The sequence below is a fragment of the Crocodylus porosus genome, unplaced genomic scaffold (assembly GCF_001723895.1).
Source record: "Crocodylus porosus isolate Cpor-Errol unplaced genomic scaffold, CroPor_comp1, whole genome shotgun sequence".
NCBI lineage: Eukaryota > Metazoa > Chordata > Crocodylia > Crocodylidae > Crocodylus > Crocodylus porosus.
Window position 1 is genome coordinate 35794439 of NW_017728931.1, and position 25569 is coordinate 35820007.

At 47.0% G+C, this 25569-nt stretch overlaps 1 protein-coding gene across 2 annotated transcripts in view; it reads left to right on the forward strand.

Annotated features, from left to right (window-relative positions):
* NINJ2 (ninjurin 2) overlaps positions 1 to 25569 on the forward strand; it is an 80740-nt gene that overhangs the window by 48667 nt on the left and 6504 nt on the right. For both annotated transcript variants that reach the window (XM_019544581.1, XM_019544580.1), the window contains exon 2: positions 24848 to 25079. In XM_019544581.1, coding sequence (XP_019400126.1) covers positions 24848 to 25079 — 232 coding nt within the window. The remainder of the gene's footprint in view (positions 1 to 24847; positions 25080 to 25569) is intronic.

Here is a 25569-nt window from a genome sequence, read left to right on the forward strand (position 1 = left end):
CCCTGAAAACCTCTCATCCTCTAAAAAAGATCCAATCATGTAAAGGCAAGGAAACTGAAGCACCTGCCAAACCCTGAAGTGTGAGAGAAAAAGAGTACTGACATTTAAAGATATAGTGGCAGCACTTACTGTTAGGGGAAGAAATTTGTAATTGTAGATGCAGAACAACCTTATGAAAAAGACATTGTACCATACTGTACTTATTTCCTTGCAATCACTTAACATTTTATATTTTCCAGGTGAAAGGGATGATTTTATAACTGTGCCACAAACTTAAACAAGAACCTGGACATCCAGCTCAGTTCTTTTTTTTTTTTTTTTACTTTTCAGTAAAACTTTATTAGTAAAACTCTGAATTTCAAACAGTTTCTAATATGTGACCTGATGAATGTGGATTCTAATTTGATCTTGGTGTATTTCTCTCCATAGCTGCATAGTGCACTGACAGAGCAATCTTCCCCCAGACCCAAAGAATATATTGTCATCATCATTGTCAGAAACCAGTGATCAGAAATCTCCTTAATGGGATTTAAGCAATAATCATTTTAAAATAAGCTGTTCCCAAAACCTAGCTGAGTCAAAGCAGGTACAACCTCAATTACTTTAATGGGGTTGCATCCTCTTGAATATGCCCTCATTTACCTTTTTTTTTTTTTACTTTATTAATTTATTCCTCTGAGCTAATTAAATGCCTCTTCCTTAATTAGTTTCTCAAGCTGAAGTATCTTGTCTCCAGCTCTACAAATACTGTGGAAAATTGAGTTGACTGGGATTTGTGCAAACTCGTCAAAAGCTGCAGGGGCTCAGTTCCTTTGGAAAGTCAGGCAAATGGGAGTATGGTCAGGCACTAACTCAGGCCCATGTCTGATAGGGTCTTTTATTTAAGTTTGCAGCAAGCAATTCAGTGTTCAAAAGATATTTGCTTAAACACTGCTTACACTGGCCTTTGAACAATCAGAAGAGTGAATCACATTGCATATTTCTAAGCTCAGGTGCCTACTGCATGGCTAGATAAACTTGAATTCATATAAGACTTCCATTTAACAGCCTGTTGCATTGCCAAAGCATTGCTTAAAAGAGCCTTCTAGCTAACTTGCCATAGATAAGAATTTCCCACTAGTTCTGCCAGAAGTTCCAGCCCTCATAAGGTGCATTGAAGAAAACAGTTCTTAGTTGGATGTTTAGAAGAGATTAACAATTCCTTTGTTGCAAAATTAACAATAATTATTGCAGGTGCATCAGCTGCTGTTCTCATGGGTCTGCTTATTGCTGTCACATGAATTTCAGGCTAGATGACACAACAGAGGAAGCTTCTTACATGCCATGTGTGAGTGATCAGAGAGGACCTCTGCAGACAGACAGTCTCAGAACTAGGCTGATATCCACCATATGACCTTGCTCGCAGCATGTGTTTGATGCTGTATGGTGTTGCAATAGATAGGGCTACAGCTTTGTGAATATTCTCAATAGGCTGCAAGGAGACTGGATTCATTAATTTGTTTCTGTTTGGGTGTCCGCAGGGTACGTCTCATACTTGAAATACCAAAACCTAGATACATTTCCAGTTTTCAGAGACTTTAAAAAGTTCCTGTTAGACAGGTTGTCCCCTCTCTCCTTGCTGTCCCATCTCTCAGCTCTGAGGTATGTCCCGATAGAGGTACCTGGGATGCATTCCTTCTTCCATCAGACTTGGATTAGGGGTAAAGTCATGCTTGAATTCTGGATAGGACCATTATTTTCAGACCAAGATGAATAGGTGTTTCCAAAATTTAAGCAACAGGATGAAGTTCTGCTTTTGCTTACACCTGTGCAATATCTGCAGGAATAAGATTTAGGCTGGGCCAGGTTCTCAGAAAAGATATAATCTACTGACTGCTCGTGTTACTCTGCAGAGCCTCAGAGAGAGTGTATCTGAGGCTCAAGCCTTCCCCCAGCTTTTAGGTTCAGCCGTCTTCATTGGTGTCCAGCAGTGAAGGGGAATGTAGAGCTGTGATACCTAACACCTCCCATTTTTGGGTGCAATTGGCACGCCTGAAAACTCCCACAAGGAAGCTGTTCTTGTGATCCTTGCAAAAGAGCAGCTCTTGTGGCTCCAATCCCTATCCCAGGATAGGGGTGGGACGGGAAAGACTCCCGCACACTAAAGCCAGGGCTAGGTACAGCATGGCCCTAAAACTAGTCATTTGTTAGGTTGAGATCAGACAAGCCTATGAGGCTCTGAGGGCTTGGCTTGAAGACAGAAGAGCAAGTCAGAGGCAGGCAGTTGGTATTTGGCAAACAGCATTTAAGAGTGCAGAGATCGTTTCATCAAGCCAGCCACAAATTTAGTAAGAACCCATTTCACCTGCATGAACAAGATGAAGAATACTTGGGCATATGAAATAAATACCTACATAACTCTCCCAGGCAGAACACTGAGTGACAACGCCTTCAGGCAATGGAACAGGAGACAGAAGCATCACATTACAATGTACTGGCTTTCGGGTAACTTTGACTGATTTTTTTTAAACCTTCTGGATTCAATTTAATTCAGGGTTCTAGGTTTCATTTTGGTACACCAGACAAGTACAAGATGAACCGCATAGTAAATGACTAATCAAAGGTAGGCTCTCAGGGGTTAGTTCTAGAGCTGCTTTAGGTTTTTGCAATATTGTAAATTTTCACACTATCAGTTTTGTATTCTAAATAGGTTACTTCAGCCATCTTGAAAAATAAAAATGAATGTTTCATTGAACTCTTTCCCCTCAGACTCATCCCCTAGTTGTGCAGGCTGCTCAGTATAGCTTCCATGTTACACAAGAGACCTTCAGTTGCATCTTCCAGAACTAGGATATTATTCAGATAACAATGACCCCTTTTATGTTTCCTTATACTTAAACTGGTAATGTACTGGAAGAACTGTTAGCACATTAGCCGTAGCATAGGATAATCATGATGCAATAATCTTTTTCAAAGCATTAATGGGAGATTTACTACCTGGCACCACTTGCTGGTTGGCTAATATCAAATCTAAATTTGGTGGTACCCTCTCTCCCCATTCCCCATAAACATGGGAAACAAATGTTTATTTTTAAGAATGTAATCTTGATCTCAATAGGATTGATTGCTTTCACAACCCTGCTTGCACTGACAGTCCAATCTGAACCTGGGACCTAGAGTTGAAAAACCATGAGCTTCCACTCCTGCAACTAAAAGATTAGCCTACTTCTTAGCAGGGTGAATAAGGCTGTGCAGTGCTTTGTGCACCTCTGCTAGCTTGTTTAAACTACTATACAGGTACACATGCCACTGCAGTGACCTACCTGAAGTTGGGAAAGGCAGACTCAAACTTCTTGTGGATCAATCACTAGAGAGGGACAAAACCCAGCATCCCCTAGCATAGTTTAGGAGTACTGCCACACACTTCCCACTAGTACTCATTCTGTTTTAGATACATTTGTAGAAGATGCAGCCTGCTAAGTACAAAAAAGCAAAACTACAAAACTGTACCTCAACCTGCAGACAAGCAAAACTCGTGACATGGGTGACACTGTGTGTTAAGGCGCAGCAGGGTGAAAGCTGCAGGCCTGCTAGCCCCTGCAAAACTTTTCCCTTCCTTTTCTAGCTAGTTTATCTAGGAGCCGATTTACAGCACCATTCAGTACCCTCGACAACGGACAACACACCAACACATAAACCGACACTTATCATCAATGCTCATTTGCACAATGTCTCATTTAGGCTCCCTCAGTTTCCTACAGTTGGCTTCTGGGGAGGAGAAAAGAGTTTATATCCTACATGTCTAGGCATGTTTTCCATGTCATGCACCATAAACATGAGCCGAGCTACAGACTCCCATGCTCCGAGAATTCCTGAGCAAAACCAGGGGGAGGATTTGTTATTTCTAATGTGAAAAAACATGCAGGAAACAAACAAACACACTATCCTACATCCAACTTCATGGCTTTTATTTCCTTTCCTAAAGCAAGGTACAAACCAAATTTTAAAATAATTTATTCACAGGTCACCATTAAACCTTGGAAATCAAAACTTTTCCCATTTAGAAATCTACAGTTAACCAAACTTACATGGGTTCCACACATCTGAGTTTGCTTATATTTTCCTCATGGACAGGCAGATACAGATAGGAAAGTTATGAGGCCATTGGAAGTTTCTCATTAATTGCAGTAGATGAAGGACGAGTTTTGTCACTAGGTCCCTGTGCTCTACAGCCCTCTAGTGGCGGGGACCTGCTTGGGTACACACCAGTTCCTTTTTACTGAAGGAGCTTACTCCCTGGGCAGGAGGCAAAGCTAGTCCAGCCGCACAGCTCTGGTCTCCTTGGTGATGAAGTTTGGGTTCTTGCTTTGTCTGGATGGGTTGGGAACAATTTCAGCATGAAAAGTCACTTCCCGTTCCATCTTGCCCATTTCTGCTATCCTCCAGAGCAGCGGTTCGCAATCTGTGGCACGGGTACCACCAGTGGAACACGTTAATAGATTTATAATTACTTTATATGACAAAAGTTTGCTGGTGGTACTTCAGGTTGTGCATTTTGGTGGTGCGCAATCTGTCAGAGTATGCAAAAAGTTGCTCCAGAGCACAGACCTGGGCAGCTTAGTCTGTGAAGCATAAAAGCATCATGCAGAGGCTATTGTAACTTGGGTTTCACAGTAGGGAACTTTCAGTGCAGTTTCTGGGGAGGGTTTGGATGAAGGAGATATGGCAGCCCTACTTGGATTTTCCAGGTTGGTTCAGAAAAGCATAGATTCACTTAGCACCTGGATTCCAGGGCAGGCCTCAGTATTTTGGTTGTGACAATATCATCGCAATGCCTTAGCTCAAAAAAAGGCACAGGGGGTTAAAAAAAGAGAAAACTGAAGAGGAGGGGCTGAAGGCACTGGACTAGCACTCAAAAGATTGAACTCTGGATGAGGGTCAAAGGCAAGTCATAGTTATCCTATAAAGGGGAAAGTCTACCTTGCCCAAGGCAAGTAGGGAAAACTGGATATTCCAGAAGAACCCAGTTCAAACTTGGGGTATGATTCTTTGCTCTGCTACTGACTTCCTGGGAGACCCTAGGCTAGTCTCTTTGTGCTTCAGTTCCCCATCTTAAAACAGATAAATAATGTTTTTCCTCCAGCCTGCCAGCACTGTCCACATAGTCTCTAAGTTCTTTAGGGCAGGGCTATGAATGTGGTCTATCATGCACCTCTTACTAAGTGCATGATAGACCACATTCATAATGGAGTCCAAGTTTGAACTGGGGCTGCTAAAATATGAACATTATCACCACCTTAGCCTTGTGCAGCGTAACTCGCTCTTGGCTGGGGCACCTCAGACCGAATTTGAATTACCTCCCTGCAGTCAGGACTGGCCTGTCCTATCCTGTGAAACCTGCAGCCGCAGGGGGCCCCTGGCTTCTCCGCATCAGGGGGCCCCAAAGCTATAGATTGCAGGGGGCCCCAAAAAACTGTGGGCCGGCCCTGCCTGCAGTTTCCCCCAGAACTCAGCTAACATTGAAGCATTATGGGGGCTGGTCCTGCATAATTCCTATTGGCTTCAGGGAAGTATAAACTTGCTGCCAAGAAGCATACAAGTCAATACAAAGCTCCAAACAAGTCTTCACACAAGGGGCAAACCAACTTCCTGTGTTTTGTTCCAAATACCTGCTTTGATACAACCCAGTTTTCTACTGACCCACTTTGCAGCAGTGAAACAATATGATCCCATGAAATTGCTTTTGGCATAAAAAAAGAAGAAATTGAATTTAAGCTAAGGCATCACTACTTGATTAAAAAGCTTTTCACATCGACACTTCAGGACATGCACACCAGAGTAAGAGAGAAGTAATACCTATCAGCTAATTCATGCTGTGTTTGCAGAAAATAATAAACATTAGAAACAAAAACAAGCCAGACTTACATTTCATTACTTGAAGAGGCTACAGTAGCAATGGCAAGAAACTTGGAGGCAGGGTGAAGGGGTTCTGTTTCAAGCAGCGTCTCAGTCTGTGATGGCCTGGGACCTGCAATCGGTGATGAAACCTCTCTACTTCTCACTTGCCTCATCCGCAGGAATCCTGGTTTTCTCTGTTTAAATATAGCAAATTATCTTATAAAAAGCAAACCCACTTTTTTCCATAATTAAAATGAAACACCATTATATTTATCAATTGAACACAATGTTTTATTGATATGTTTACAATTTTAAAGCAATTTGGAAATCTACCAGTGCCTCAATCATTATAATAAAATAAATTCTAAACACCTATACAGGCAATCACCACTTAGCGCTCTTAACTGGCTCCCAGAAAACTGAGCGTTAAGCTAAACTGAAAGTATTTGACAACCCAAGGTGGTGACTGCAATTGTTTTTAATGACCCAAGATGGCAACCACGAGCATTATAACAAAACCTGCCAAGCGCTAAGTGAAATCAGGTATCAATTTAAAATGAGCATTATAGCAAAATAGTGCTAAGCAAAATAGCGTTAAGTCAGGGTTGCCTGGATATTCTGGTATTTGATTTTGGGTTTTTTATCATGGAATACCAGAATTCTACCTGTGCCCTCACTTACCAGGACGTGGGTCCAGCTGTGGCTGTCCCCACCGCTGCTTTGTGACACTGAGCAACCCTGACAAACTGATACCCTGCCCATGCCATTGCCCCTTACTTCCAACCCACAGCCCCCATCCTCCCATCCCTACTAGTGCCCCTCACTTTCAACCAATATCCCCCCACTCTCCCAGCCCAGCTGGTGCCTCTTACTTGTGACCTGCAGCTCCCTGCCCTGCCCTAACCCTGCCAGAGGGGACCCCCCAGCTGCCAGAGCTATGGGTTCACAGCCAGGGCTGGCCACCCTACCCCCACCCAGCAGTGCCTGAGCCCCAGCTGCCGCCCACCGCCCGCAGGAGGTGACTGTCTACCCGACTCCCTCCTCCCCTGTGGGCGGCACAGCCAGAGTGGAGCCTGCAGGGGGCAGAGCAGATGTGGGCTGCCCTGCTGACGGCTCAGGGATCCCCACCCTGCTGCCCTCCCACTGGGGCATTTGTGACCCAGTGGGCAGGACCCAGTGAGGAATAGCAGAGCAGAGCTGGGAGCCTTGGTGCTACTGCTGCGAGGAGCCGCATGCCAGCCATGCTACCATGGCAAGGTATGCCCTGCCCACCCAGTAGCAGCAGGGGGCACAACTCCATGCCACCATCCCCAGGGCTTCTGGGCAGGCAGGGGGTGCAACTGGTGCGGGGCTCCCAGTGGCAGCAGCAGCACCAAACCTCCTGGCCCTGTTTTGCTCTTGTGTACAAGGCCCTGTTGGTTGGGCTGCAGAGGCCCTGGGGTAGGGCAGCAGGGAGGGGAGCCCTGAGCCTGCAGCAGGGAAGCCCACATCTGCCCCTGCCCCATGCACATGTCTGGCGGGGGGGCATGTGCCCCCCCCAATGCTCCCTTCCCTAGGAGTGCACGCAACATTGCGGAGCCAGTCCCCTGCTGCCCTCAGACAAGGTGCCCCTTAGGGGTGTGCAAAGCAGGCCCTATTTGATTTGGATTTGGCCTGAATCAGGAACGGTGATTCGATTAGTTGATTTGGATAACTGTCCCTGATTCAATTCAGCTGAATCCAAATCTGAAGATTCGATGCTGATTCCCAGAATTAGCGATTCAGACATAAGACACAGCTTTAAAAGATTTTTCTACATACGTTGAGGTAGCAGATGTGGCTTGTGATTGCTGCGCTGCTGGGGCACATGGAGCATCCCACAGGAGCGTGGGGGGGCCCTCCTCATGCTTGGTGGTGAACCTGGAAGTAGATCGGAAGTATTTCTGGTCCACTTCCAGGTCTGCCTGGGAGCGCGCTAGGGGGCCCTCCCATGCCTCCCTGCCTCGGCAGTCAGCCGCAGGGGGACCCCAGGTGCCCCCTTAGACCCAGAAGGCACCAGATGCTAAGCCGGGAGGGTTCTGGGGGTGGGGGGCCCACATGCTCCCTGGTGGACCTGGAAGCGCTTCTGGTCCACTTCCGGGTCTGCTGCCAAGCGCGCTGGGGAGCCCCCCATGCTTCTGTGGGACACTCCAAGCAGTCCAGCATTCACAAGCCCTTACTACCCAGGAGTACGTAGAAAAAACAGTTAAAGCTGTGTCTATGTCCAAATCTCTGAATCTTTCCAAATTGATTTTGATGGTTCCGATTCTATTCAAAGAGATTAAAGGGTCCTCTGATTCAATTCAGATTTGGAGATTCAGCCACTGAATCAGGTCGAACCTCCGCTGACTTGAATTAGGGACCAAAGCTCTACACAGCCCTACTGCCCCAGGCTCCATCCTGCACATGGGGCCCCAGGCCCCATGTACTGCAGTGACTGGGCAACAGGCCCCAGCCCTGCCTCACTTCCTTCCTCATCATAGGGGCCTCAATCTACTCCCCTATAGACATAGTTGCAGGGAGTTGTGGGAGCTGCAGTCCATGCTGCCTGGCTGCCACATGCATGTGGCGCCCTCTGCCTGATTGCCCTCCTCCAGCACTTCCCAGCCCCAAGCAGCCCCTTGCAGGCTCGAACTCTGCCTGCCTGCAAGGGGAAACCCACTGTGTCCCCACATTTTTCTCCTTTAAAGGAGACTATCTGCTTTCCTCCATGCCAAACAGAAAACCTAGATCCCCATTCATCTGTAAAAAAGAGATACTAGTTACATTTGTCAAGTGCTGTGTTCAAGCAAAACATTAAGCCTTACAAAGAGTTCACTACAACTATTAGGAGCCAATTCCCTTTAATAATATAGTGCTATGAGGCACTGACAGAGCCCAGAACCCCTATTAGCCCCCCAAAAAAGTAATTCCCTACCCAGGGAAATGACTCTGGAGCTGCATGGACCTGACAATGTAGCATTACCCCAGCAGATAAGGAGCTGAAGAGCAGAGACTCGCCTAAGGCCACACAGCAACTCTACAACAGTCCAAGCTGAATCCACATTTGTCAAGCCAGTCCACCACCTTAACACAAAATACATTCTTCCTCTTCATCCTGACAAAAAGGAGCTAAAATTAAGTTACTAAATGAGATGGGCACCTTGCCCAAAGAAGCCCAAGAGCTGGAGCAGGAGCTTGAGTCAGGCAATAAACAAAAACAGCTAAACTAAGGAACTGGCCCCCACACCAAGCAACATAAAGGTAATGAACAAGCAAGGCCTGCTGAAAAGGATAGTACAGTTATGCCCTTGGGTGTGTAGAGGTGCTCACATGGACTTAGTGGAGAGTCTGTTACAGAAGGGTCAGCAGCTCCAAACTTGACAGGACAGTTGGAGCATTAATTGACACAGCAGACTTTCAAGCAACAGACAGCCCCTGAAGCAAGCAGGTTTAATGGAAGACTTTAAGACTAATTGAATTTGAAAAGCCATTGCTGTGCATCACTGAATTTTCTCCTGTCAAAATTCAGCAGCCAGTTGCAAGGCCCCTCCCCTACTGTGTTTAAAAATCCCTCTAAAGACTATCCAGGTAGCTGCTTGGGCTAATGATATTTTCTGCTTTTCTGCTGCTATTGTCAAACATTACATTGAACAGTGTTAGCCCAGTGAAGACCTTAGAGATGTCCCATTTCTGACTTCCCTGCCTTGTCCACTGCTAATTATGAGCTGCCCATTGAACCATCCTGGAATTTAATTTACATCCATATTCAATACCCAGCCTAGCAGTCTAACAGACAAAAACAAAAACAAAAAAAATCAAATCTCTAAGAGATATATTGTTCAAAGCTGTATCAGAAAGTAAACTGACCACTTAAGTCAGTCCATCTGGCTTGTGAAAGCCAAAGATACACACTATTTTGCTGTCGAAGGAGGAAGCTGTGATGCAATAAGCCAAAATTCAGAAGGGTACAATCAGTTCTTTCTGCCTGAGGTAAGGACAGGTCAGCAGTACGTTTGGGGAAGTTCATGAGCCCCGGAGAACAGGAGGTTGAGATTAGACTTAGAAGGACAAAGATGCAGCAAATGTCAGTGACAGACTAAAGAAATGAGAGGCCCCTAAGTAACAGAGACCAAAGCCTATCATTTGAAACATAGTTCTGGAAGAAATGAAAGATGAGAAAGATAACTAGTAGGGCAGAAGTGCTAGAAGAAAGGCTAACTTCAATGAGCTCAGGAGATTAGTACGTGAGGCAGTGAAGGGCAAGAACACTGGTGAGATGGGAGTCCAGGAAGGTGGACGTTCCTTAAGGGAATGATCCTTCAGGCACAAAAGGGGACCATCCCAGTGCACATAAAGGAAGGCAAAAGAGTCAAGAAACCCTCTTGGCTGAACAGGGAAATCCAGGAGAGCCTAGGGGGGAAAAGAGGCATACAGACTATGGAAGCAGGGGATAGCCACCATAGAGGAGTACACCTGCTTGGCTCACGCGTGCAGGGAATCAGATAGGAAGGCCAAAGCAGAAACGGAACTCAGGCTGGCAACAAAAATTAAAGGCAGCAAAAAGTCCTTCTTTAGGTACATAGGGAGCAAAAAGAAGGTGCGTGGTAACATAGGACCCCTACAGGACAGATTAGGGCAACTGGTAACAGTAGGAGGGACAATGCTGAGCTCTTAAATGAGTTCTTTGCATCTGTATTCCTGAACACAGATAAAACCATATCTCCCAAAGGAACCAAAGACAGGCACAAGAGGGACTCCAATCCTCCAATAGTTACCACTGACCTAGTGAATGGGGCATTTGGAGGGGCTGGATGTTTAAGTCAGCAGGCCCTGATGATCTTCAACCAAAGGTGCTGAAAGACTTCGCCAGTATCATAATAGAACCACTGGCGAGGTTGTTTAAGCACTCATGGCACTCAGGCTGGGTCCCAGAGAACTGGAAAGGGCTAGGGTGGTCCCTATTTTCAAGAAGGGGAGAAAGGATGATCTAGGTAACTATAGGTTGGTTAGCCTCACCTGTATCCTTGGGAAAACCTTTGAAAAAAAATTAGTAAGGATCGTATTTGTGGGAGTCCAGAAGGGCAACCAGCTTGGCTTCACAGCAGGTAGATTCTGCCTGACTAACTTTGTTTCTTTTTATGGCTAAGTCACAAATTGCTCAGTGTGAGGGAGTGGGGCCTAGGTGCGGCCGTGAACTCCCTAGCACCCCCTACCGTCACTCTAGGTGATTCAGCACCCTCGGTTTCTCGCCCGCCACGACTTTGATGACAATTAAGTTTATATGGGAGGCTGCCTTTATCCCTGGGTGAACGGTACGTGTGTTCCTACCCCTACTCCATGTGGGGTGCCTCTGCGCACCCCTGCCTTAAGGGCTATGCGTGCCTCCAACCTCCCCTTTAGCACGCCCCAAGCCTCACAGCTGTTCTCTGGACGTTGTTTGGGTCCCCTGCCCTTCGGTGCCCTCTCCGACGCCACTGGGGCTCGTCCTGCCCTGGTGCCCCGGGCTTGTCACCCACCTGGCGCCCCTCTCCAATCTTCCTGGGCCTGTGCCGCGCCTCTCGCGCCCGCTGCCCCACTCTGGGGCCTGTGCCGCGCCTCTCGCGCCCGCTGCCCCACTCTGGGGCCTGTGCCGCGCCCCGAGCGCCTTTCTGGCACTCCTCGTGCAGTGCCCACAGTGGCACTACGTACTGTGCCCCTGCTGGGCACTGGGAACCCCCAAGCTACTGCCTCACCCGGTCCTCCGGTTCTAACCATAACAAAACACGAGCCAAGCAGCTGCAACATAAGCAAAAGCCCACCGGCTCATGACATAAACACACACCATGCTGGCTCTCACTAATACCTTTCTCAGGGGTTCTCTCCCTCCCCTCACATCATTGCAGCGGTCAAACTGCCAGCGTAAGCTCTGCTGCTGAGCCTCCGCCGCAGAGCTCCTGCTCCTGCAGCTGCCAGAGGGGAACTACTACTAGGCCCCAGCCTGAACTGTTATAAAGGGCCAGGCCCTGGCCCCTTCCGGTCACCTGACCAGCTGGTTGCCATAGCAACCCACAGCTGCACTGCCCTGTTGATTGACAGCTCTGTTACTTTTACTTACATGGCACAGGACACCTTGGTGCTCCTGTGACACATCCCCACCCCAAGTTACACTACCTGGCACAGGACACCTCGGTGCTCCTGTGACACTCAGCTGCAGGAATTGAAGTAGATGTCATCTACTTGGATTTTAAAAAGGCCTTTGATACAGTGTTGTATCCCATTCTTACAAATACATTAAGCAGCTGTGATGTAGATTATTACACGGTCAAGTGGGTGGAGAATTGGCTTATGGGGCGCACCCAGCGGATGGTGGTGGACAGGTCATTTTCGACCTGGAAAAACGTGGGTAAATGCGTTCCCCAAAGTTCAACACTTGGATCAGTGCTGTTCAATATCTTCATCAGTGACTTGGAGGAAGGTGTGAAAAGCACTCTGTCCAAATTCACAGACGACACCAAATTATGGGGCAAAATAAACACACTGAAGGTCAGGGAGTGGATTTAGGAGGGTTTGGAGGGATTGAAAAAGTGGGCAGATCAGAATAGGATGTAGTTTAACTAAGATAAGTGCAAGGCTCTGCATCTAGGGAGAAAGAATCATCAACACACCTACAGACTGGGAGGTGACTTTCTAAGCAGCACAGCAGCAGAAAGGGATCTCGGCGTCATAGTTGACTCCAAAATGAACATGCGTCATCAGTGTAACAAAGTGATAATTAAACCCAACCGCACTCTTTCATGCATTGGAAGGTGCATCATGAGCCGGTCTAAGGAGGTGATACTTCTCCTTTATATGGCATTGGTAAGACCGCAGCTGAAGTACTGCGCCCACTTCTGGGCACCGCACTTCAAGAAGGATGTGGATAACCTTGAGAGGGTCCATAGGAGGGCTACTCGTATGGTTAGGGGCCTGCAGGTAATATCCAAAGAGGAGAGATTGAGGGACCTGAATCTCTTCAGCCTCTGCAAGAGAAGGCTGAGAAGGGATCTTGTGCCCACCTACAAATTCATTGCAGGGGGCAGCAAGTAAGGGATGCACCTTGGGGTTATTAGGAACAATGGCCTTAAACTGACAGAGAGCAGATTTAGATTAGACATTAGGAAAAAATTACTTACATTGAGGATTGCCAAAATCTGGAATGGGCTTCCAAGGGAGGTGGTGCTCTCCCCTACCTTGGAGGTCTTTAAGAGGAGACTGGACAAGCACCTAGCTGGGGTCATCTGACCCAGTGCTTTCCTGCCCAGAGCAGGGGGTCGGACTCGATGATCCACTAAGGTCCCTTCCGACCCTAAAAATCTATGAAATCTAAGAGAGTGAAGCTGAACAGCAGAGCATGTGGACATAGGGTTCACAGAGCACTAGAACCCCCTCCCATCCCCTCTTGTGCTAGAGTAGTCACATGGTGACTGTGTTTCAATGAGGCAACATAAATAATGTATCACTCAAATAACCATCCTGTCAAATAGCTAGTAAAACAGTTATGTGTATTTATGATGCTGAATTGAAGCTACCCAGAAATCAACTGATGGGCAGCAGGGCTGAGCTGGAGTAGTAAACTACAGCAGTATGCTGTACCTCCAGTAAATGTAACACAATGATTTGCACTGAATGCTACTATCCATCTGACACAATGCTACTGTCCATTTTTGTCTGTGGAATTTTACCTTGATCTGAAATTACTGTCGATTAAAACAGATTCATAGTATATATACAACATCCCTCCCCTCCCCTCCCTAGCACTGCTTGTGCATACTTGTGGCCTTAGCTACCTTTGCCAAAACCCTCATTCAGACCTACACCTTCTTGCCTCCCTCTTCTACAACTGCTAAAATCTCTTTCCAGAACCCATGTCCAGGATACTAGTAGACGTTCATGCATTTCAGAGTCAGCAGCAAAGCTGTTCTTCCTGCTGTTGTCAGTGTTTAATAGCTTACAGCGGCAAGGACTTTGCTCAACTCTGTGTGTGTATAATCACACACACACACTTAGTATTTCTCTAGTGCTACGTGGTCATCTCAGAACTTCACAAAGGGGACAAATTTCATTAACTTTCTTTTACTGACAGGGAAACTGAGGTACAGAGAGATGAGCTGATATACTCAAGGCTGTCCAGCAAAGAAGTGACACAGATTAAACTAAACTCAGGTGTCCTGACTAAAAGGCCACATCCTGTCTGATGGGACGTTTCAGTGTACCTCACTATTCTAGTGACATAGCTGCCAGAAGCTCACAGAATGCTCTCAATATCAAAAATAGCCCAGACCCTGTACAGCAGACCTAGACACCATGAGATATGGGAAAGGTTCAGATTCAAAGCTGGACTTTGCAATTTGGCGTTTCCAAAGAGAACGCACTCAGCCTTTGGATCTGGCTCCAATCTGTGCTGCTCAGGCTCAGCTTTTCTTAATATTTTTCAGTGCAAGTCATCCAGGCTTGGGGATTTATTCCTCTTAACATATTTAGCGTTGTAAGCACAATGCAAGTAGTTACTGTTGTGCCTCCCGGCTGCTCTTCCATTTTTTATAAACTCATTTTCTGTGCTAACCTTCCTTTAATTTTTCTTGTAAAGCTCGATAACTGTTTTTAGTCCCCACTTGCTTTCTTAAGCACAGGGATAAATCTGCTCTGGGTGCCAAATAGGAGTGACTTGAATACACTCCAGCTCCTACATCCTGGCTTTGGATATAATTGTTTTGGCTAATCCTTTTCAGTTCCCTCCCAATTCCACATATTCAAAGTGTTTACCTCCCCACATACACCCCCAGCTGCCTCTGTCCAACAAAGATCCCACATTAGCAGACTGCAGTTGTTGGTGCCAAGCAGCTCTTTCACACCCACTCTATTAGTTTCTCCTGAATCATGGAAATGAGCTCTCCTCACCACTGTCCCTCAAACCTCCTCCCCACAGCATCCCAACTTCCTGGGATCCAATTATAAGGGAGAGACAATTTTCTCCTAAATGCAGCTCAGCCCTGCTGCCTGTTGGTTGATTCCTGGATAGCTGCAATTCAGCATCATAAATACATATAACTGTTTTGCTATATATTTGACAGGATGGTTAGTTGAGTGATACATTATTTATGTTGCCCTGTTGTAACACAGGATACCATGAAAGGCAGCTGAGATAAAATGGCTCCAAGAATATTATTGTGTAGCAGTGCAGAGTGCCATTATGCGTGAGAAAGGAGAGAAGGTGCAGCTGCAGAAAGGCAATACAAGGGAGTACACAGCAGGAAGCCAGAACTCAGTGGAAGGGGAAGGGTTAGAGAGAATGTGGGAAGGGTGCAGTACTGGGTGAGAGATAGAAGGTGATGACAAAACAGTAGGACAAGGGAGGGAGAGAGGAAAGGAAAGGAAAATCACAAGAAGTGGGGAAAGGGAGGGGATCAGCAACTTATACCAAGATAAAAAAGACAAGCTGCGAGAGAGAAAGAGGCAGAACACATGCTCAGTGTGAGGCACAGGTATCTGCAAGTTGTGAGCTCACCCCGCTCCCAGCCAGCTGGGAAGTGGAATCTTATTGCAGTGTCAGCCGGAGGGCAAGGGCAAGCAGAGGAACGTGAGTTCAGGTGGAGCTGTGTTACTTCACGACTCACCCAGGCAGCTCTTCTCTGTTCCAGCCAGCTAGCATTCCTTTCTGCAAGCCATAACCAGATATTCACTCCCAATCTTTCATCTTTATGTGGTGTTAAATTTCCATTTCAGCCTCCTGTTCCTGGCTATCTGCAGTGCGGTAGGACACAGTTAGAACCATCATGCCCCGTTCTCAGCTGGTGGAAATTAAGGAGACTCCATTGATGTCAACGGATGAGAATGTAGCTTGTTGCTTATATCGCAGCACCACCCGGGAGCTGTAAGGCTCCAGTGTGCTAGGCTCTGTGGTGATATAAAGGGGACATTCCCAGCCTTGGCACCTGTCTACACCATTGTAACCATGAATGTGCCCCTGGGAGGGGGAGGGGGGGTGGCACCCCACTTGGTGGCCATGAAAACCTTACCCTGCTCCAGCTCTAGGGTGCCACGCTTTTCATGCAATTGTTTGACTGGAAGGAAGGCTGCTTAATAGGTCCTAGAGAAGAGGTGGGCAATCATTTCAGGCGGAGGGCCACTTACTGAGTTTTGGCAAGCCATTGAGGGCCACATGACAGGCAGTCAGGGGCAGATAACTATTAATTTTCTAAATTTTTAGGTGCCACATGGGCCACATTTTGCCCACCCCTGTCCTAGAGTGACCCCCAGTTCCTCTAGATGCCAGCTAGTTCTCCCAGGCCCCTGTTAGCCTTCAGGGCTAATTACACCGCTCCAACCACCCCTTATACCATGCCTCACAGAAGTTACTCCTTAATGACTTCAGTGGGCACTTGGCCCCAATCTGATACCAGGGCACCTCAAGCCTTTACACCCATCAGGGCCCTAGCCTTCCTAGCCTCAACCTCTTCTTTTGCTGGCTCCCTTGGCCTAGACCCACTGTGCCGGGCCTGACTTCTGGGTCCCAGTCTGAATCTTGTCCTCTCAGGTTGTGCTTTAGGCCACTGACTCTCATCTTACCCCGCTAGGGCTGTCTCCACCCTGCCTCAGGCACTGAACATACTCTGGCTCCATCTGGACCCTGGTCTCACCCCTCTAGGGCTATTTCTGCCCGGCCTCAGGCACTGAGTCTGCTCTGACTCTGCCTGGCCCCTGGCCCTGGTGTCCTTCGCTCTGGGTCTCTGTACCTCTCATACACAGGAGCCCCCCGATCCTGGCTCTGCCCTCTCTAGGGACTGAGTTCCCTGTGCCTTGTCCAGCCCCCGTCCCAGCAAGGCTTCAGCCTTTCTTTCTCTCTCTCTAGGCTTGGATCTTCCCCTCAAGTCTGAGCCCTGAATCAAGGCCCCTTGCAGGACTCTAGACACTGGCATACTCCTGGCACTCCATTGTGGGTTAAACCCCGCTAGTGCCGGTCAGGCGTCTTACTGTGCCTTCCATTCACTTCCCTTCCAGCCACTCCCAACCCACCAGTTGAAACTGTAACCCAGTTTCTGGCAAACAAACTAAGCCCCCTCTGGGTCCAAACATAAAAAATAGCTACCTGCCTTTATAACTAGGCTTCCTCTTGCCTTAGGCAATATTTTCCTGTAAGGCAACAACTCTGTGGGCACTTTTACATGTGCTCCTGACGCAGCGCTGGGCACTTTTAATTAGCAAGCTGCACCACTTGAAAGTGCCCAGCACAGCGTCAGATACAGGTGTATAAGCGGCACAGCATGCTTCAGCGCTTAGTAAGTGGCGGCGGCACACTTTGAACTAAAGCGCATCAAATGTGTTTTAATTCAAAGCACACTGCCTGCCATTTTCTCAATGTTGATGTGCGCTTATACTCCTGCACCTGATGCAGCGCTGGGCACATCAATGATGTGCTCTAGCAGGTTTGATTAATCAAGTCTGCTTCAGTGTGCTGGATTTCCAACACGTCAGAGCAGACTTGCTGCATGTGTATATGTGCCCCGTTTGCCTTCCTCAGGATAACCCCCATGCATGCTCGGAGAGCTCCAGCGTTCCCCTTGCCCCGAACCTCTTGCCTCAGTCACCTCTAGGGCCGGGCTGCCTATTCTGGCTCTGGCCCTGGGTTCATATAGCTCGAAGCCATGCCCCATTTAGTCATGTGGCTCCCTGAGCTGCCAGAGGTGCTTACCGAGTGGGCTTGCTGACTAACCTCCAGTGCAGCTTGCTGCTGCTCACTTCTGCAGCAGGGCGCGTGCTTCCCAAGCGCTGCTGGATTATTGTAGAGTAACCAGCTTTGTAATAAGCACTCCTAGCTTCTACTGCTTCTCCTTGTAGCCAGCTCCACCCGCTCCTTTTTTTGTCCTCAAGTAACAGGAGCCCTCTGGCTTTCTGTTACAATTACGAGCCTGCTGGCACCACAAGGGACCTGCCAGACTGCATCCCTACCTGCATAGCTTCTGGCAACTTCACGTGGCTCTGCTGTAGCAGCTGTGCCACCGGGGCCTGGGTTGGAGCCTGGGAGTCACCAGGTGCTAAAGGGACCACGGCTTCTGGCAGAAAGTGTAGGTGCCCCCACAAGTGCTTTCTAGCAGCTCCTGTGCAGCTGCAAGAGCCTGATGTCATTTGCTGAAGAGACACTGCTGTGCTGGTGGAAAGAAGGGATCCTGTTGTTGATCCTGCAACAACAGGATCCCTTCTTCAGCTGCACTGGAGGTTTGTGGGTATGCATACACTTAGAGCTCTGCCAGCAAAACTATGTTGTGGAGCTCATGCTGCAGTGGTGGCAGGTGCCAACACGGAGGGGCTTGCGCACACCCAACCTGGGCTTGCTGACAGACCTGGGAGTTTGCCAATGAGGCTGCACTAGTCTTGTCCCCAGCAGCTACTCTCAGACATGTCAGAATTTGAGGACTCTAAAGCAGGTGCAGAGGGAAGAGCCCAGAGCTGCCTTCCTGACATGCTCCTGGGTGTGGGGCTCACCTGTAAAGGTGGGTGGGTGGGGTGGGGTCATGCCCTTCCGTGCTAGACTTGCCACCACCTCAGCGTAGACAAGCCCAAAGAGGCTTCCATCTCTGTGTCAGATAGGATGCAGGGAGGAAATAAAACAGATGGATGGAGCACAGGTTGGGTTGGGGGGGAATAAAATGAATGGCATTTCAGTGGGAGGCTCTGCTGGACACATGGCCTTGCTGTCTGTCTCTAAGGAAGAGCTGACTCTAACCCTTCAGGCTGCTGTCAGCCCACTGGAAAGTTGCTTTTTGCTTCAAGTCTCCTCCAAGGGCTTCGGTTCTTAGCATACTCCCTGACACTTTGGCAGGGCTGCACCTATACTCTCCATGGGATCTCCAAAATGTCTCAGAGAGCCTGTAATTGAGGCCTCTGTCCAAGAGGGTTAGGGGGCATAAAGTTATCTTGGGCCTCATCCAACATGTACTGAAGTCAATGAGCCTATATGGCTCTGGACAAGAGTCTCAGTGAGCAGGACAGACGGTCCACGTAAACAGCAAACTGCTCCACCTGACCGCTCTCAAGCGCCCCAGACTGGCCTACTTCAGAGTTTGGCAAGCAGGAATGGGTGTGCTGGGGCCTGCCCCAGCTGGGGAACACTGCTGCCATAGCCTACAGATGCCCAAGGGCATCAAGGAAAAGGTGGGCCAAGAAGGATCAGTTTACCTTTGGCTAATAACCTCCCTGACAGGGTCTACTGTTACTACTATCTGCTAACCACTGCCAATGTACAAAAAGACACAATCCCTCCCAAGGAGCTCACAGTCAGTCTGGTTATTAACCACCTTGATGTTGTCTTTGTGCACACACCCTTGTATAAGTTCAGCCTGTGCATCTGGGCCATGCAAGTGTGATCTGACCTATCCATGCATATGTGCACTGCCAAGTATATCCTCAGTAGGGATGCATGGTTTACTGGTTATCTGAAGCAAAGGTTTTTGGTTTGGATTACTGGGTTGTCACTGACTGTTTATATGAAGGCATGTCAGCCAGGCCAGCGTTCAGACAATCACCCCTAGTTCCAAATAAAGGGTTTGGGAACTGCTAGTACTCAGTAACTCTGATCCACATCCCCTTACCCCAAATGCCTTAAACTCAGGACTAAAAATAGAGGCAGTGGTTGACTGTGTGGCTGTTAGTCTCTACGTCAGTTGTTAGATTTGTAAAATAGTCATTATGATACTCTTCCCACCTTGCAAGACTCTGAGGTTTTTTGGGTTGTATTTTTTTAAACTTGGTCAATTAATGTTCACAAGATCATTTTAAGTTGCCAGACAGAAAATGCTGGAGACATATTAAATAGTGCTATGTGTGCCCGGCATTCTCTCTGCATACTTGCATCTCTTGGTTTGTGTGTGCGTTTGTTTGCATGCAGATGTTTCTCTGCTGAAGCTGTATGCAGCGTGTCTATGCCTTCCAGAGTGTGTGTTGCCTGTGCGCATGTCTCTCTCACTTTGTTTTATTTGGTATTCCCTAATGGCTCATTTGGAATGAATAGCCAATAATATAATATCTCCTCACACATCCCCTCTGCCAGCAGAGGCTTCTCAGTCACATATTTTCTTCCTGACTTTCATGTTCACCTTCCCCAAGGAGAGGGTCATATCAAACAGACATACAGTTAGGACTGACCTGAAAAAAATTCCATCACAAAATATTTTTTGTCAGAAAAAGGGAGGAAAAAGTCTCATCTTTCTGTTAATTTTTTTCTATGTCCTTTTTGAGCTGAGACCAAAAGCCTGAGCATACTGGCCAAAGCACTTTGATGAAAAAACCCCAAGGTTTTCTACAGAAAGCAAGCACTATTTGCAAACAAAGTGTTTAGTAAAAACAAAAATAAAACAGAAAGCATTTTCCTTTGAAAAACTATTTCAGTGGATAGTTTTCTACTAGCTCTCCTTGCAATGGAGTTCTTTTAAAAGACTCAACCTAAAAAGGCTCTTCAGTGTGCCCTCCTGTGGCCACAGTGAGCATATACTGTCATTGGAACTGGACAATTCAGTACACTAGTTTCTAATGACTTAATTAATGGAATCCGCTAAATCTCGACTTGAAAATAGGTTTATTTGTTTAAAGACATTAATGAAATTTTGCAAAAACCCAATCAACCGATGCTGTCCTTCACTTAAAAGTATCACCATGATGTGATCACCAATGTGACATTTACACAAAAGGGCAGTTCCCAGAGGTCACAGGCAATTTTGCACAGAAGCTAACAATGTTGTTTTGGAAGGAGTGTGGAGGGAGCACTGTTTAATATGTAATGTTGTCATAGTCAACAAATAAAACGCAGGAATGGAAGTCAGAAAACTTGGTTTCTAGCTCCAACATGACAAGCTAGTCATCAAACTATACAAGCTAGCCAACCGAAAGAAACACTTCTGTGTGTTTCAGTTCCCCTGTCTGTAAAAGAAGGATAATGTAGCTCATGCATCCCTGGGAAGGGTCCATATTGGTAGTTGCTATTTGTTATTATATCCAACAGTCCAACTTCTGGAACAATACCTACTTTCAGAGAATCATTTTGGTGTTTGATTGCACTGCAGTGAATTCCCTTCATTGACATAAGGCTCAAAAAATTCCCAAACCCCATGTCATAGGCCTTGGACAGGGATCACTGCTTGGACCCTTCAGATTTTTGGCAGTGACTCCGAGTACTCAGAGCCAATGAGAGATCACCCACTGAAGGTGTAGCCCTTTTTTTGGTCTCACTCACCAACCCAGAATTGGCATGGCTCTCCACCCATGCAGAAGATGCCCATTTGCTTGCATCACCCTTTTCCTCCAAGCACACAAAACTCAGCAGGTTTTAATACTGCACCAGCTTCAAGCTGCTGCACCAGCTTCAGCACCTGCTTCAAGAAGGAAATGATTTCATTCAAACAAATCCAATTCCTTTTCTATCTCTGTCTAAGTGACTGGGAACAGATGGCTCAGCCTACTTGTGCCAGTCACTTTGTTTGCTAGAAGCACTGTCTTGTTTGTTTAGCTTCATTGTTCTCACATCCTTAACTCATCATTACATAAAGGAACCTACAAATGTTCAGTGTTACTGTACTGGGACAATGGGCTGCCTCCTCTGGCAGAAGAGAAAAAAAATAAACAGAAGGAAGCCACATAAAAGGAACCATATACAATTGTTTCCACCTGGCCTTGTATAGTCTCCAGTCTATTGCACATGGATCCATATTGCTATATCATTCTAAGGCATCTGGGTCTGGCTAATCTGTTTGAGCTGTGGGACACTAGGACACACTCCCAGCTTAGCCTTTGGGCTAGGGACAGAAATTACACATAAATCAGTAAAAGTGATCAGAAACTGGTTCAAATCTGTAACACAACAGACATTCAGTGCACATATATGGCTTTCAAAATGGCTGAAACCAGTATAAGATAAACCTGGATGGATGCAGCATCAGACTTAACTGATTTAGGTTGAATTGGTTTATCGAACTTCTGTCTCAGATCCCTTCCAGATTCAAGTTAACTCATAGCCCCCCAGGATGCTTTGCACCTCCCCTGCAACATGCTCCCCCTTCTAGGGTGGGTAGGTTAGCCTTGGCCCAAGCAGTCTGCTCCGGCCCAGCAGGGAGGCATGCTCTAGTGCCCCCTGGCTTCTGCTCTGGGCCACTGTAAGCATGTGGCTACATTTCCAGAATCAAAAGAGAAAGTCTGTTCACTTGCTTATCAGTTCAATCTATGCTGCTTAGACTAACCTGCAAAGACTGAATTGGTTCAGCCTCGGGCTTTTTGACTGTCTGTACTTAACCCTTGACTGCCTCCTTTCCTTGGTGGAGAGGATGCCTCCAAGCAGTTGCTCTCCCCTCTGGACAACAGTATCTGAGACCTCCTGAGTCCCTTCCCACTCAGGGCAGCACCTGCTCTGAATCATCACCCAGGGCTGGGGCCCCACTGGGCCCTAGATGACCTAGTTTATGCTCCTGCTCTGTATATAGGGAACCATTGTTCCATAGTGGTATGGGAAGAGCAGAAAGACTATTGAAGTCAACAGCCTTCACTTGCTTGATGGTGGCTCTTAGTGGAGCTCTGCAATGAGGTATTAAACATCTTCTTCAGGTAGGGCCACTCTCTGGGACACTGTGAAGCAGGCTACCCTCAGACAAGTTGAATCTCATGGTCAGCACATATTACAAAATAGGATTCTCAATTTGATAGAGATCTATTCCACATTGAAACCATAGTACCTACCTGTTAAGATAAATGGAATAACAACACTGTGAACCAGTTACTTCAGCTCTTTCCCCTGGATTTAAAGAGCAGTAGATCCTGCTGGAAAAAATAACTTTAAAATAATAAATAGTAATAACTTTAAAATGGGATGGTTCCACAATAGCTAATTTGTTGGCTTGGGGTAAAGAGGTTGATTATCTAACTTAATAAAGGTTTGGGCTACAGGTGAGAGGACAGCCTGAGATCTTCAGAGATGGGGCCCAGTATACTATGAACTGGAGCTAAATTCAACTTTGTTATTTTGTTATGGTATCCTGTTGATATATCTGCCTCCTTCATGACAGGGATTGTTCCCTTCACTTTAGATTTGCTACCAGGTCATCGTTTCCCCAGTGAAGAACTAATTAAAGAACGCTGTTTCTTCTCTACCAACTACTTCTCTCTTGTGCTAACCTGAGGCAACCTTCACACAGGCCAAAGCACAGTCAAGGGGCTCAGTCAGCATGGTTGACAAAAGACAGGGAGACAAGGGAGCTGATGGGGTATGGGAGTAGGTAGATATGTTTCTGTGTTGGGGGCAAGGGAACCCCTGAGATACGGGGATCCAACAGCACCAGTGAGAGCCCCAAGGAACTAGGGTAGGGCAGCAGTGGCAGGATTACCACGCTGCAAGACTTACCCACAACACTGTGGCATCCCTCACCACAGCCAGCAGAAGCCTGGGCACAGGACCAAGAAAAAAAAGCTGGCGCTGGCATAGAAGCACTTTGTAAGCATGTGCCAGTGCCGATTCACCAGCTGGGGCAGTGAGGCAGCCATAAAAGCCCTGTGCTCCGGTCTGACAGGAAGGAAGTCCCCAGCAGCCAAGGGCAGGCTACAGCCAGAGTGGAGGACCAGAGGAAGATAGTTAGTGGCAGCCTCCACGTGTGGGGCTGCCCCCACACACTGTCTCAGCAGAATCAGTGCACTTACATGAAGTGAAGACCAGGAAGCCCTGCTGTGGAGATGGCCAAGAGGATGACAACAGACCTACAAGACTGAATGAGGACGACAACTGGTAACAACACAGCAGCTGTGCTACATCAAAGTAACAACAGCTTGGCACTAGGTGTGGTGGAGAGGAGGTGGAACCCCCAAGATCCTTGTGCTAACAAGTGACCTTAGTAAGACACCACTGAGCTGGGAATAACAGCAACCCCCGAGATCAGAATTTCCATCAAAGACATGGCAGGCGAGAAGCAGTGGTGGTCTAGGTGACTAGTGCTGGGGGACAAACTGTCGGCCCGCAGGACCATGGTTAGCTTTGGGTGGGTAGAAACACCAAAACGGGGAGTATGAGACAGGCATGGCAAGTTACAGCTTCCCTTTATACAGTCCCTATATGCTCCACTCCCACAGATGTCTTGCCTACTGCAGGACTGTTAGTCCAAACACCTATAGTTCCCAGCATCTCTATGTCTTACACTTCATCTATTAAAAGGTATACCAGAGGGTATATACAGTTGCTGAATGACTCCGCTATCACCTAGAGATATGCATGCATGCCTGCAGGCTCACTGTGTCTATTTAAAAAAAAAAACAACTAACCTTTTAGATGAGGAAGGTGAAATTGTTTCAATAGGAACACTGGAATGATCATGCTGGGTCAGACCCATTGTTCATCCAGTCTAATGTCAGTCACTGACAGTAGCCAACCCAAAAGCAGAGAAGGTGCATGAGAAACTTGCAATTAGCTTTCCTGGAATATCTTGTTGACAGGGAATGCTTCTTCTTCATCCTCTATTAATTTCAGGTTTTTCTGAAGAATAAGGATTTAACAATAAAACTCTTGAATTTTGTTAGTCCACATTGTTGTAACACTGCATCCGATTTTTTTCTAAGCCAAAGTTGTCATGCTCTTGATTTTGTGTCAGTGAGTACCACAGATTGATTATGTGATATAGTGCTGCCTTTTAATGATTTCAGTTTCACTGAACGTCCCCTGCCAAAGCTTTATAAAGCAATGGTGTGTGGCTGATCCAGGGACCCAGTCAGCACGTAGAACCACATCTGGCCCACAGGGCTCCTTAGGGGTCTGGAAATGTGCTGGCAGGAAAAGAGACAGCCACAAACTTTCTGGACCCATGGAGAGCCAGATGACAACTCCGTGGGCTGTATCGTAGTCACTGCTGTTTTGGGGGATCCCCCCACTGTGAGGCAAAGCCCAGTGTGTTTCTTTAGGAACCCTACTGATTCCATTCTCCTTTCTATTCAGGGGGGGAATCCTGGCTCAAGAAGGGACAATCCAATCAACATCAACCACTATGCAACCAAGAAGAGCGTGGCAGAGAGCATGCTGGATGTGGCACTGTTCATGGCCAACGTTACACAGCTCAAAGCAGTGCTGGAGCAGGGCCCTTCATTCCAATATTATGCTACCCTGACAGCTCTCATCAGCATCTCTCTGTTCTTCCAAGTGGTGATTGGAATTCTCCTTATCATCATGGGTAAGATAGACTCCGAGCTGTGTTCGCTTTTGCTGTCAGCTGAAACCAGGGTCATGACAGGAGGAGTGGGCAGCATTCTTTCTTCATAATAGAAATTCTACCAGATGCATTTCTTCTTCCCCAGTGCTTAGCTAAACTGAACTTAGTTATGAACTTTATTGCTCCTTTACACCCCTGTTTTTCACATTGAGGCATCTCTGTAACAAGGAGAACTGTATTTCTGTCATATTCCCACACAGTATCCCTGTTGTGTCACCCTTGTGTTTAACTGCCCCCACACTTGTACATGTGCTGTACAGGCATACCTTGGAGATATTGTGAGTTCGGTTCCAGACCACCGCAATAAAGCAAATATCGCAATAAAGCGAATCACACGAATTTTTTGGTTTCCCAGTGCATATAAAAGTTATGTTTACACTATACTGTAGTCTATTAAGTGTGCAATAGCATTATGTCTAAAAAAACAATGTACATACCTTAATTAAAAAAT